Source organism: Ylistrum balloti, unplaced genomic scaffold, assembly GCF_031769215.1.
Source record: "Ylistrum balloti isolate Yb309-2 unplaced genomic scaffold, AGI_CSIRO_Ybal_v1 Utg369966, whole genome shotgun sequence".
NCBI classification, from domain to species: Eukaryota; Metazoa; Mollusca; class Bivalvia; order Pectinida; family Pectinidae; genus Ylistrum; species Ylistrum balloti.
In genome coordinates, this window is record NW_026782061.1 from 81,123 (window position 1) to 96,298 (window position 15,176).

Below are 15,176 nucleotides of genomic sequence, written 5' to 3' on the forward strand. Positions count from 1 at the left end.
CTATACCCAGCCGATTTTTTTCAAAATCCTATTCCTGATATGTCACCGGAAACAACCAGCCGCTGCTATCAATGAAATTACGCTTTATAACGTGTCAAAGACAGCACGTGCCTGACGCGTGCGACTCGCGCGCAAACCGACGCGTCAATTCCATGAAAGGAAAATACTTAGTAAATGATTCATTTCCAATGTAAAGAATACAAGATTTTAAAAATATCATATCATGGAAAAGTATCAACCAAATATGTTGTTTTCTGTACACATAAAAAATTCAAAGGAAACAATCAAACATCGATCGAAAAGGTGTATTATTTCTCGGTATATAATGTATTTTCAAGCGACAGTTAAGATACGGACAATAAGAAAAATCAATATCGTCTTTCTGAAGTCACCATAATATTCATATGTTGATTATATTGAAAAATCTTATTAGGTACAGATGTTGATATTTCTTTTCTGATTTATCAACAATCCAATACTTGATAAATTCCCCACAATGATACACATTTAGAAGGTAAGATAATGAGATTTATCTCTGATTTATCAATTCTCCAATACTTGATAAATTCCCCACAATGATACACATTTAGAAGGTAAGATAATGAGATTTATCTCTGATTTATCAATTCTCTAATACTTGATAAATTCCCCACAATGATACACATTTAGAAGGTAAGATAATGAGATTTATCTCTGATTTATCAATTCTCCAATACTTGATAAATTCCCCACAATGATACACATTTAGAAGGTAAGATAATGAGATTTATCTCTGATTTATCAATTCTCTAATACTTGATAAATTCCCCACAATGATACACATTTAGAAGGTAAGATAATGAGATTTATCTCTGATTTATCAATTCTCTAATACTTAATAAATTCCCCACAATGATACACATTTAGAAGGCTAGATAATGATATTTATCTCTGATTTATCAATTCTCTAATACTTGATAAATTCCCCACAATGATACACATTTAGAAGGTAAGATAATGGGATTTATCTCTGATTTATCAATTCTCCAAGACTAGATAAATTCCCCACAATGATACACATTTAGAAGGTTAGATAATGATATTTATCTCTGATTTATCATCATTGCCTGACTTTATAAATTCCCCACAATGATAGACATCTAGAGGTACAGATGCTGATATCTGTTCTCTTGTTTACTCACAATGATACACGTCATCACTGACGTCATCACTTCCACTGTGATATTTGAAATCCCCTTATCAACACCTTGGTAGTGTTAGTACAATAAATCCCTGATGAGGAATTTAAGTCATTCATAGCGAGACGATGGATGGGCGTCTACTGTCTATCATCATCAAAAAGGTACTGATAATTACATATGAGCCACGAGATTGGTTGGTGTAGACTACGTCATGCTAGCATTTTATATACATGTACATATCATTATAGGTGTCCTGATTAACCATCATATAAACGTCGAAATAAACGATAGCATTTTAAATGTCAAATAAAGATCAATGTAGACTTCTATTGACTTTTTGAAAACATACATAGCAAATCTGTTAAATCGGTAATCAATCTTTTATGTCTGTTAAAAAGCGAGATTAAACTAAGGGTGTAGCAAAACACCCGCGCGCCTAACCATAAAGCCGATGACCAATTGAAGGGGAATAACTCTTGTTAAAATTTGACAACTCCGCTGGAGAGCATTCTCAGTCCGCAAAGCGCTGACAGAGAGACACAAAGAGCAGTAACTCTGGGAGATCAATGTGCCGGAGAATGACTCTTAATATGCGTGTGTGAGGGTGTGAGCATGTTGGCTTTAGCACAATTTTTTTTCAGCATTTCTCTAAAATAGTACAGATGCCTGTACTGACGGCAACACTAACAATCTAATTATTACGAAAGTTAATGGCGGTTTACAAAATTCGCCGGCGCAGGCTCACTAAAGCGACACTCTATTCTCCTTCTTCTTCTTCTTCTTCTTCTTCTTCTTCTTCAAAATAATGACACAAACTAAGTACATAGAGAGAATGATCTAGCATGGTACAGGAAAAATATGGTACAGAGAGGACAGCTTTGTAAGGTTCAGCTGTATACACTGCAGTGACTGATTGAGGGAAGAGACTCCATCTAATTAAATGCACGAGGATAGAAGGAAAACTTATAGGCGTCTTTGGATGTCGTCGCGTGTTTGAAAGCATGAATATTGTGGTGAGAAGATCTGGTTCCTTTATCTGTTGGAGTTAAGAGATCTTCTGAACATTACCTGTGAGAAATATACTCTGTGTGTCTGAAGGAAAGGCCAGTGTTATGTCTCGATCAGTTACAGAACTGGTGTTATATCTGTTCAAAACGAATCTTTCAGATCCTAGCACTGTAGCACTGTAGAACTAGGCCATGGCAAATTTGAGTAGAATGTACTTTTTGTTGCTGATAAGCTGAAAAACTCAAGGCTACTACAGAACTTGAACTTGAAGATGTGTAATGTTGGTGCATTTATTTCCGGACAACATTTTTGTTGGAATTATAAATAACTAGCTTTAGCATTGATTTAAACAAAAAAATATTTTATTGCATGAATTGTTAATTAGAGGATTTTTTAAAAATGTCACAACGACGACGACAGTGATGACGATGATAGCGGTGAAGAAGAAGAAGAAGAAGAAGAAGAAGAAGAAGAAGAAGAAGAAGAAGAAGAAGAAGAAGATGATGATGATGATGATGATGATGATGATGATGATGATGATGATGAAGAAGAAGAAGAGGAAGAAGAAGAAAAACAATGTAGATGTAGTTCATCGCTATGTTCACAGGCTATTTTGGAAAGAAAAATCACTGTAATGCCAGGTTGATTTAGAAAAAGAATGCACTCTTGATCTGTATCGCCACGGCGTCCACTGGAGATTATCTGCCGTTGCATAAATATATACTGAATAGCCAATTACATGACGCCATGATGGGAATGACAGAAGCCACTTATGACGTCACATTCTAGTTGCTAAGCTGCTTAGCAATCGGCGAAGGCGGAGGTGATGAGTCTCTCCCCTGAATTTCGCTTTATATTGGAAGATCTTGACTGACCATAATGGATATCTGGTCATTCCTGCCTATTTCGGTAATGCTGAGCGCAATACAAGAGGTTCCCGATGTATACTGGGGCCTTGTATGGTAAGTTTTCTTGGTGAAATCTACCATGGCTGTTTTGAAGGAATTTGCTATATTCGAAGTAAAAGCCCATACTATTGTGATGCTTAGAAAAATATTGCTACGCTTTCTTAAAGAAATCTTTCATTATCAAATTTCACTTTTCTTCTTCAGTGTTGAGCCCGCGCCGGGATATGTCCAAAGATTTTACCACTATTTCGCCGCATCGGAATTTGGAAAAGTCTGTCCAACACCTGCCGATATCGCTGTGGTAATAATCATATAGTATTTCATTCTAAATCGTCCTCCATTACTGACTTTTTCAGTCAATATGTAATCGGTATCATCTGTTTTGCTCATTCGAAATTGTTTTCTTGGTCAGAATGTAATTATTTTTTTCGTTTATTTCAGCGATTTGGAAATGAGATATGGTGTACCTTCTGCTGTACCCTTGCAAGCCTACTATTAACCTCAGGATGCCTCAGGATATTACACCGAAGACAGGTTTAGAAGACCTCTCTATTCGGCTCTTTCTTTTTTATTGTTCCGGGTGGAGCAGCTCTGTTGTCATAAATAAATCCTTCCCCCGCCTAAACTTGTCGAGTCTAGACTCAAATATTTTGAGATTTGGAGCATTAACAACATTTTCAGACAAACTATTCCAAGTGTTGATTATTCGAGATGCGAAAGAATATTTGCCAATGTCTTTCTTAGCTCTATGAACTGCTAGTTTATATTCGTGCCCTCTAGTAGTAGTAATGTTCCGCCGTAGAGTGATTGTAACATCCTGGTCGTAAATGTTAAATATTTTATATGTCTCAATCATATCTCCCCTTAGACGTTTATAAACTAGTGTTGGAAGTTGGAGTTTTCTCAGCCTGTCCTTGAAACACAATTCTCTCAATCCAGGAACTAGTTTTGTTGCACGACGCTGAACATTTTCCAATGATGTGATTTTGTCAATTCTGTGTGGGCTCCATACCACATTAGCATATTCCAAGTGGTGTCTAACAAAGACTTTGTATAGAAGAATAAATTTGTCAGTATCCAGATATGTGAATGTTCTTTCAACGAGTCCCATAACACTGTTAGCTTTATTAATTTTCTCCTGTATGTGATGTTCAAACGATAAGTTGGAGTGAACGGTTACTCCTAAGTCTGTTTCTCTATCAACTTGGCGTAGATAATGCGTCTCATCACCAGAACTCATGAAATACACAGGTGTATCATTAATTGTGTCTTTACCAACCGTTAACACAACACATTTATCTAGGTGGACTCGCAATAGCCATTTGTCCGACCAGTCTTGAAGTGATGTCAAGTCATGTTGTAGCTGGACTGTATCATGATTACAAGATATCTTCTTGAAAATTTTTGTGTCATCAGCAAATAAGTATGGTGTGGAGTTAGAAGTCACATCTGGGAGATCATTTATGTATACCACAAATAATATGGGTCCTTAAACACTGCCTTGAGGTAAACCGCTTACAACTTCTCCCCATTTAGAGCTGTTACCGTTGATACACACACGTTGTTACTACCGCTAAGGAAGGATAAAATCCAGCCTAACACATCCTTGCTTACACCGTAGCTGCGTAATTTGCCTTACAATCGCTGATGAGGAACTGTGTCGAAGGCTTTCATGAAGTCCATATAAATACAATCAATGGTCCCTCCGTCGTCCAGAACCTTCGACCAAGTCTCAATTACATGTAAGTGTTGCAGGGAAGTCGAACGACCTGAGATAAAGCCCAACTGCCGGGTACTGAAGAAACTATTCTCTCTGAAATAGTCTATTACATGCATACGTATTCAGGCTTCAAGAGTCTTGCACACTAGGCTAGTCAAACTAATAGGCCTATAATTGTTTGGTAATTTTCTTTTACCCTTTTTAAAAATAGGTGTAATGTAAGCCACTTTCCAGTCATGTGGTAATACACTAGTCCGTACTGAAGTGTTAGATATTGTTGCAATTGGGGACGTTATGGTGTGGGCATGCTCCTTTAGACTATATGGGTGAAATCCGTCCGGACCTGCAGATTTATTCACATCGATTTGTAAAAGTTTCTCCAATACTTGCTTCTCTGTAATCTGTATATCTGTAAGTGGACTGGTTTAGTATGTAGGGTGGGTATTTCTCCCTACGGTTCGTGTGTGAATACACTACCAAAGACGTCCAATAAGGCTTCCGCTTTCTCCTTGTCTGTAGATGTCAGCGTCTCTGTGGTATTACTGTCCACTAAAGGTTTAACTGGGCTACACTACAATGCGTTTTTGTTTTGGACTTAGCATATTTCCAGAACAGCTTGGGGTTTGATTTAGCTTCCTTAACGATGATTTTCTCGTATTCTCTATGTTGTTTTCTTGTTAATTTACAAACTTTGTTTCTTTGCCTGTTGTACTCTTTTTCAGCAGACTCAGATTGAGTAGTATAGGTACACTCCCACGCATGATGTTTTCGACGAATCTCTTCTCTGATTTTCGGGTCAAGCGGTATATGCCCTTTATCATTTGATGACGAGCAACCACTCACATACTTGTGTTCTACAAACTTTTCTTGGGCTTGCAGTAGAGTGGATTTGAATACTGACCACTGTTGAATAACATCGTCGGGTTCAAAAAGTTTGTCCCAGTCAAGATCCAGTGCCTTATTCATAGCAATATAGTCCCCCTTGCTAAAGTAGTACTTGCGGATTACTATCTTTCTTGATATAGTACATGTAATCAAAAATCAGAACCAAGTGGTCACTTCGACCCAAGGGACCACAGTATTTGATATCACTTGTCATATTTTCTTCATTGGTTATGATAAGGTCTATGGTGCTTGGCTGGGCGTCAGCTCTGTATCGCGTGGGTTTGCTGATATAGAAATAGATCCCTCATGCATTCAATAAATTTATACTCGTTGATGGTTTCCGATTTAGAGGTTGTCTAGTAGTCCCAGGAAATATGGTTATAGTTGAAGTCCCCCATCACCAAGTAATGGGTGTACGATAAAAAAAATGCAGTTCGGAGGACACTCGGGAGTTTATCATTACTTTCCTGTGAACCACTATCACTCCTATTGACACAGCCCAGTATCAAACAGTCACCCTTGGCTAGTTTCAAATCAACCCAGCATGCTTTTTCATAATCTTGTAGAATGTCCATATCATTCACTTTAAGCGAGTTATGAATATATATTATAATACCTCTGCCGACTCTTTTTGTTATGTTCACTGAGAGGATTTCGTATCCTTCTATAATAATGTCTGCTATTGTTATACCTCTATAGTTCTTTAACATGACTTCTGTGACAGCTATGATATGTGGTTTCTCAATGCTAACTAATATTTCCAGTTCAGACATTTTGTTGGATAAGGAGTCAGCATTAGTGTATACACATTTAAGTTAATCAATAAATAATTTATTAACTTTTGTATTTACACGCCTAGGTACATCACTTCCATCTTCACTTACTACTCTCGCTTTTTTATCTGTTTCATCACTCTTTTCCACGGAGGTCCTCTTACTCTGTAGATGAAAGGGGAATCATCTTTCTCTTTATCCTTCTCTTTAGCTTCTGCTGCCAACTTCTTGTACTCTTCCCTCTGTAGTTTTGTCTGATCTATATTTCTTCTTTTGTGCTCCTCTTTTGTTGACCCCGCTAGTTTGCTCAAATTTCTAAATAGGTTTTTCTTTGGCTCTGATGATTTGAATTTTATTCTCACTGGTCTGTTTTTTCCATCTTCATTCTGCTTCACGCCCAGCCTGTCAGCAGTTTCAATGTCCTCCAGCTTGATATTAGCTTTACAGACCGGGTTTGCTATATCGAGAAAAAAACTCAATATCCACCCTCTTCCTCTCAGTAATTATGATGGTATCCTGCTCTGGCATGTTGAAGACTATAATATTGTTTATACGTCTTTCCTGTTCACGAATTTCTTCACTATGCTCCTGGACTACCTGACCTGCTTGACTTGGCTTGTAATAGTTGCGGGAGTTGTCCCTGATGCTCCGGTACTGGCGTTACAAATATCGGCCAATTTGTCGCCAATCATAGCATCTACTTCCTGGTAGCTTGGTTTAGATTTTAGTGCCGCCTCGAACTTGACTGACATGTTATCAACACGAGTATTGATGGATGATATTTCTACACGCATTTTATCATGTTCATCTTTAACAGTTTTGATGAATATTAGGGTGCCCTCACTCTTGGGCTGCACGCTTGGCAAAACCAATGTGTTTGTTCTCCTGAGCCAGTAATTGCATTGTATTTCTCTTCATCGACGGATCGTAAAGAATCATGAAACGAAAAGTTTCACAAAACCGGCCATTGTCATTGTTTTCCACGGCTATTTTGCAGGTTCCGCACTTCCTGGACGTTTTTGGTCCACCTGATGCTAATGGCGTCGACATATTTATGTCCGTTGTCAAGGTGACGTAAGCAATGACAATGGCGTTTCAGCCGCCTATGCTAGTCCGACGTAAAAGTCATTTAGGAATGCGTGCGACTTAAAAGATCATAGACAAAGTCAGAGTTCCTTCTTATACCTCAATCATAGTAGATTACATGCTAACTACTGGAAAATATTATAAAAAAAAAACAAGAAAAATCATAGTTGCAATCGTCGACACGTCTCGCTCCATCGGAAGCCTCGTTCTCATCAAGGAACATTCCAGCCATCGGGAGGTTTGCCGGAAAGGAATGCTTAACCATGATGTCGATGATTCATGAATGGAGGACTCGTAAGTAATATTGTCTCACGAGTTGCATCATTCATTGTTAAACTTTAATAGTATTAAAGTACACAGTATCTACTGGACAGTGTTCAGCTCTTTCCCGATATCGTTACATACTCGTGTATGTACTTATGCAAGTCATTCACGCTGTCCTAATTATTCCGTGCCAAGTCAAAAGAAGATCCCTATGGAAGCCAACAGGATCTCGGAAGATGGAGAATGCCAACTTCGCCCAGCGGGCAAAAGCAATGGAATTGTTCAACTATGGACTCGAGTTATCCGTTTTGTTGACAAAGGAACTGACCCGGGATGACCTCTACTGGCGGAGGAAATTTTGCCACCAGTTTGAAGAGAAGCACATGGTGCTGATTCCACTTTGTATCCAGCGCCAGATCAACTATTGGTACCCAGTTCCTCGCTAGGTAGGTACACTGTGTTCACGCTTCTTTCCTCTTCATATAACCTTTTTATTTTGTTACTATATTGTATACTGATTCTGAATCGTCAGTGTCAACGTCCTACATGGAACAGTCAATAAATATGCCATGAATTGCGTTCATGTCCCTATAACTACAATTAATTCTGATAGTGTTCATATACTGGAAGAATCTTGCAGCGAAAACTTACCCACAAATATAAACACATTAAGTTCTAAATAAGTGAAAGTTGTCACTATACGGTCACCCCCCCCCCCTTTTCGCGTAATTACAATTTAACTGAGAATGACAAAATCATATAGCTCACAATGACTTAAGTATGTTGATGATTAATAGAAATGAGCTAGCACTAATGACACTGCAGAAAATACCTTCAGTAATTAAATGAAGTTTTGTTATATACTACAGGTCCATTTCCTGTCCTCTGAGAAGTTTGTTGAGGATAGTTGAACGATGGAAAAGGACGACGCTCGGTTGACGTCATCAGTATACCTGATGCTCCGTTCGGTGTGCCTTGGATGTTTTCCTTTGGTTTTTATTTTGTTGCGGTTAGATACACCCGGAATAATAATTGATATCACTTGTTTATTATGATATAAATCAGTTTAATGTTTGCGGTGTTTGGTGTACTCGGTTTGTACACATTGAATTTTCAGTCTGTCTCACGGCATGGTGGACTTTTAGAGATTTCACATCGATCCAGCTTGTTAAGTTCTTAATCGCCAAAAGATAGTTTACAATTATTTATACAATTAAAGTTTGTTTTAGTGGTCAGTTCGGACCTTTCAGGGGTCATCACTGCCTGAGGTTGCCACAGAATGGACCATGATTTTACATGTTTATCTCCATTTCATTGGCCGTTCCTGTTGATAAGATATAACTAAAAGTGATTTGTATAGACCGTATTTGGTCAATGTTTGGTTTGGATTTCTAAGGCATCATGCTTTCGACCAAGTTAATCCTATTTCAGTCCCAAAGTTTTCGTAAAAACTCTTTTATTACTCCACGATATAGAATAACACGGAGAAAAAAATCTATTTGAACATATCTTTTAGATAGTTGTATAAATCAAAGATCAGCCATGTACAAGGAAGAATAAAACCCCTCTGATATCACTGGTTTTTCTTACTGATATGTTTTGTCTTGTTTTGGCTGACATTGAAACTGATTGTTAATCACGTTATAACGACAGGTAGTAAAAACGTTGAGACTGATTGTGAATCACGTTATAACGACAGGTAGTTTAAACGTTGAGACTGATTGTGAATCACGTTATAACGACAGGTAGTTTAAACGTTGAGATTGATTGTGAATCACGTTATAACGACAGGTAGTATAAACGTTGAGACTGATCGTGAATCACGTTATACCGACAGGTAGTATAAACGTTGAGACTGATTGTGAATCACGTTATAACGACAGGTAGTATAAACCGTTGAGACTGATTGTGAATCACGTTATAACGACAGGTAGTATAAACGTTGAGACTGATTGTGAATCACGTTATAACGACAGGTAGTATAAACGTTGAGACTGATTGTGAATCACGTTATACCGACAGGTAGTAAAAACCATTGAAACTGATTGTGAATCACGTTATAACGACAGGTAGTATAAACGTTGAGACTGATTGTGAATCACGTTATAACGACAGGTAGTATAAACGTTGAGACTGATTGTAAATCACGTTATAACGACAGGTAGTATAAACGTTGATGTGAATCACGTTATAACGACAGGTAATATAAACCATTGAGACTGATTGTGAATCACGTTATAACGACAGGTAGTAAAAACCATTGAGACTGATTGTGAATCACGTTATAACGACAGGTAGTATAAACGTTGAGACCATTGAGACTGATTGTGATTGTGAATCATTGTGAATCACGTTATAACGTAAAAACATTGTAGTATAAACGTTATTGTGAATCACGTTATAACGACAGGTAGTAAAAACTTTGATACTGATTGTGAATCACGTTATAACGACAGGTAGTATAAACGTTGAGACTGATTGTGAATCACGTTATACCGACAGGTAGTATAAACCGTTGAGACTGATTGTAAATCACGTTATAACGACAGGTAGTATAAACGTTGATGTGAATCACGTTATAACGACAGGTAGTATAAACGTTGAGACTGATTGTGAATCACGTTATAACGACAGGTAGTATAAACGTTGAGACTGGTTGTGAATCACGTTATACCAACAGGTAGTATAAACGTTGAGACTGATTGTGAATCACGTTATAACGACAGGTAGTATGAACCGTTGAGACTGATTGTGAATCACGTTATAACGACAGGTAGTATGAACCGTTGAGACTGATTGTGAATCACGTTACACCGACAGGTTGTATAAACCATTGAGACTGATTGTGAATCAGGTTATAACGACAGGTAGTATAAACCGTTGAGATTGATTGTGAATCGCGTTATAACGACAGGTAGTATAAACGTTGAGACTGATTGTGAATCAGGTTATACCGACAGGTAGTATAAACCGTTGAGACTGATTGTGAATCGCGTTATAACGACAGGTTGTATAAACGTTGAGACTGATTGTGAATCAGGTTATAACGACAGGTAGTATAAACCGTTGAGATTGATTGTGAATCGCGTTATAACGACAGGTTGTATAAACGTTGAGACTGATTGTGAATCAGGTTATAACGACAGGTTGTATAAACGTTGAGATTGATTGTGAATCACGTTATAACGACAGGTAGTATAAACGTTGAGATTGATTGTGAATCACGTTATAACGACAGGTAGTATAAACGTTGAGACTGATTGTGAATCAGGTTATAACGACAGGTAGTATAAACGTTGAGACTGATTGTGAATCACGTTATAACGACAGGTAGTATAAACGTTGAGACTGATTGTGAAAAAGGCGTAATAAACATGCACTCAAACCAGAAATCAGAAAGTGGCGTTGGGCCAAAGATTGTGTCTGATTATTGTATTCAGTCTTCAATAAAAGTAAAAATATTACGTCAATACCAACAGGAACCACATATATTGTTGAATAAAATGATACTTAAAGGTTCAACGGTGATGTGTAAAATTCGTAGTGCGATCGGGGGAAGTTTAATTCGTTTCGTCTACATTTGTTCAATAGACAAATGCATGACGTCATGATGGGAAATAATGGGGCAATTGTGACGTCACATTCTAGTTGCTAAGCTGCTTAGCAATCGGCGAAGGCGGAGATGATGAGTCTCTCCCCTGAATTTTACTTTTTATTGTAAGATCTTGGCTGACCACAATGAATATCAGGTCATTCCTGCTATTTGTGGTGATGCTGAGCGCAATACAACAGGGTCCCGCTGTATACCGGGGCCTTGTATGGTAAGTTGTCTTGGTGAAGTTTACCATGGCTGTTTAGAAGGATTTTTGATATGCTAAGTAAAAGCTTACACTATTGACAGCTTGCAAAAATATGTTTACGTTTATTGAAAGACACATTTCATCCCTTAATTTCACTTTCCTTCTACAGTGTTGAGCCCGCGCCGGGATATGTCCAAAGATTTTACCACTATTTCGCCGCATCGGAATTCGAGAAAATTTGTCCAACATCTGCCGATATCGCACTGGTAATATTATTTATTTTTGAAGTATCCAGTCAGCTTAATCATATCAAATTTTCTTACGTCAGTTGTTTTCTTCATTTGAAGCTTTTTTCTCTGTTAAAATGCAATGCATTTTCTTCCATTTCAGCAAATTGGAAATGAGATCTTGTGTACTCTCCTCTGTACCCTTGTAAGCCTACTATTAAGGAACATTCCAGCCATTGGGAGGTTTACCAGAAAGGGATGCTCAACCATGATGTCGATGATCCATGAATGGAGGACTCGTAAGTATTACTGTCTGATGAGTTACGTCACTCTGTTTGTTTCATCGTAAACTTTAGTATTAAAGTACACAGTATCTACTGACAGTGTTCAACCCCGATATCGTAACATACTCGTACATGTACTTATACAGGTCCTTCACGCTGTCCTCACTGCGGAACTGTTCCATGTCAAGTCAAAAGAAGATCCCTGTGGAAGCCATCAGGATCTCGGAAGATTGACAAAGCCAACTTCACCCAGCGGGCAAAAGCAATGGAACTGTTCAACTATGGACTCGAGTTATCCGTTGTGGTTACAAAGGAAATTCCCCGGGATGATTTCTACTGGCAGAGGAAATTCTGTCATCAGTTTGAAGAGAAGCACATGGTGCTGTTTCCACTTTGTATTCAGCGCCAGATCAACTACTGGTACCCAGTTCCTCGTTAGGTAGGTGCTGTATTGCTTCAGTAGTTTTTAAATACCTCTAACAGTTAGTAGATATTTATCAAAGGGTAATTATTCTCCTTATGTTTATGAAGTATTACATTTCTGTCAATGTTTGTTTTACTTGAGTTTGATGAGTAAATAAGATGTTTCGCAGGTTTTCATTTAAACTAAAATTGAAAAAAAAAATTACTTAAACAGTTGTCGACAGACCGTTGAAAATAAGCTGATAAACAACAGGGAAAGTAATGTTTTAAAAAATGTTGTTTATGTTTCAGATTCGGTTTTTGAGAAGGATGTGGAGAATAGTCGAATGATGGAATGGGAATGTGTTGATTAGACTGACGTCATCAGTTTATGTGTGGTGTTCCTTTCGGTGTGTTTCTGTTTATGATAGTGTTGCTGTCGGATGCAGCCTGGACAATCCTGGATACTGATATATATAAAAATATATAGCATTTGGTTATAAATAAATTATTTATTATTCCAGTCGAAGGTAACTTGAAATTATCTTTTACACCTAAAATGAAGTTTGTTGTAGTGGCCAGTTTGGACCATTTAGTGCGACAGAATAGGTCTTTGCTTTTATTTTATTTTTTTTTAGATTTCGCTTAATAAGATAAATATTTACATCGGTCAATATTCGGTTTTGAAGATATTTCTATACTGCTTTTGTTAAATCGATTTTTTGTATTTGTTAATCATGTATCGGCATAATATGGCGCGCTTTAATTGTATGAAATACGTGTAAGGTCAGTCTGGCAAAAACAGCAATATTTGTACTTTTTTTTAAACCAAATAGCCAGTCATATAAGTAACAAGTACTAACTGTTATGAAGACCGTTACACATGTTCCCCAAACATCCCGGAGTCGTAATCGATGTGTTTGGATAAGAAAAAAAAAAGAAGTAAACAATGTTTGAAATTCACCACATTAGTCCTCTGTGTTGGGCAATCATTTTGTCGCATAGATAAAAAAAATCATCGTTGTGTTTGTCATGTCAGACAACACTTATGTTGTCACCTGTTTCGCTTACATGAAGAAGGAGCAGATGCATGATCTACATATATACAAAGTATTCTAGACACACAAAGTTCGTGTTATACACCTCTCTCTCTCTCTCTCTCTCTCTCTCCTCTTTCTCTCCCTCCCTCCCTCCCCCTCTCTCTCCCCCTCTTTCTCCCTCTCCCCTTTCTCTCCCCCTCTCTCTCCCCCCTCTCTCCCGCTCTCCGACCTCTCTCTCTAAACTTATTTTAAAGTGTTCCCTATTATATCATAATTCCACCTTGTAAACGTGTGTGTATTAATATGATAAAATGACTAAAGGCAAAACCGAAAGTGCAAGAAGTAGCAAGAAATCGGCTTCTCAACTGGGATCCAACTTGGAAGAGTCCTTCAACGACGCATTGATGGAGGAATAGTATAACTGCAAGATATGCTCGAAGGAAGCAAAGAAGTACATGAAGTGTGATGGATGCCAGGACCTTTTCTGCATCAGATATCTGGATTTTGATTCAAAGAAATATGACATCCTATCAAAATCAGATACAATGTGGTTTTGTCCACCATGCAGAATGACAGGCGAAAAGAATATTCTTACGGACAGAAAAATAGAAGAGAGGTGTAGGCAAATCACGCAAGAATTTGAAGATAGATTGCTGAACTTGAAAGAGAGGTAAAAGGGTTAATCGCTAAACTGGAAATGAACTTGAAATCTGAGAAATCTGCACCAAGCAAAGACGAAATAGTTGCTGAAATTAAAGAGCGAGCAGAGAGGAAAACAACATAATTCTATTTGGAGTTCCGGAACAATCCCATCACGACGGAAAGAAACGTATGGAAGAAGATGCTAAAGTTGTAGGAAATTTATTAGAAGTCTGTGGAGTGTCAAACAAAGATAGGCCTAGAAAAATCATACGATTGGGAAAGAGACCAGAGTCCAGTGACATAACCAATAACAGCCGGTCTATTCTAGTTTGTTTTGAGTCGCAACAACCAAAGAACGGAATCTTTAAAAATATCAGAAAAATAAGAAATCATAGCCAACTTTCCTCAATAGGAATAAGAAACGACATAACACATTGTGAAAGAGAAGCAGAGAAGGCATTATACGAGGAAGCGAAGCAGAAAGAAAACAATGAAACGGAGCATTCTGTATACCGTGTCCGTGGGCTGCCTTGGAGTAGAAAAATTGTGCGCCTTCCCAGACACAATATATAAAGAGGAAACTGTTAATGTCATTTCAACTTGAAAATAGTTAAATGTTTTTGCTATTTAGCATTTAATTGTCTATATATATGTAATAACTGAGAATATTAGACTTTTTATAGGAAACATCCCCTGATCATCATATAATTTTAGATATGGATACAGAGGCATTAGTTTTGCCTGCGTCCATTATTTACTTGTTACTAATTATGTTGGCCTACAGATCTTCAAAAAATCAACAGTATGTAAAATTTCAATAAATCAGAGAATCAGGAATTAGATGATCTAAGCACACTGGGACGTTGTGAAAGATTGACTTGCCGAATTATATGCTGAACTTCAATATATTGAATATTATAAATTATTGATGATGAATTAAATTTGACAAAATTTTT

General features: G+C 37.6%; 1 protein-coding gene across 1 annotated transcript; it reads left to right on the forward strand.

Annotated features, from left to right (window-relative positions):
* Positions 1-11,563: 11,563 nt before the first annotated feature.
* LOC132547641 (uncharacterized) lies at positions 11,564-12,575 on the forward strand. Its single transcript, XM_060211424.1, has 4 exons — positions 11,564-11,646; positions 11,795-11,891; positions 12,016-12,151; positions 12,283-12,575. Exons 1-4 carry the CDS (start codon positions 11,564-11,566, stop codon positions 12,573-12,575), a joined length of 609 nt encoding a protein of 202 aa, XP_060067407.1.
* Positions 12,576-15,176: the final 2,601 nt, after the last annotated feature.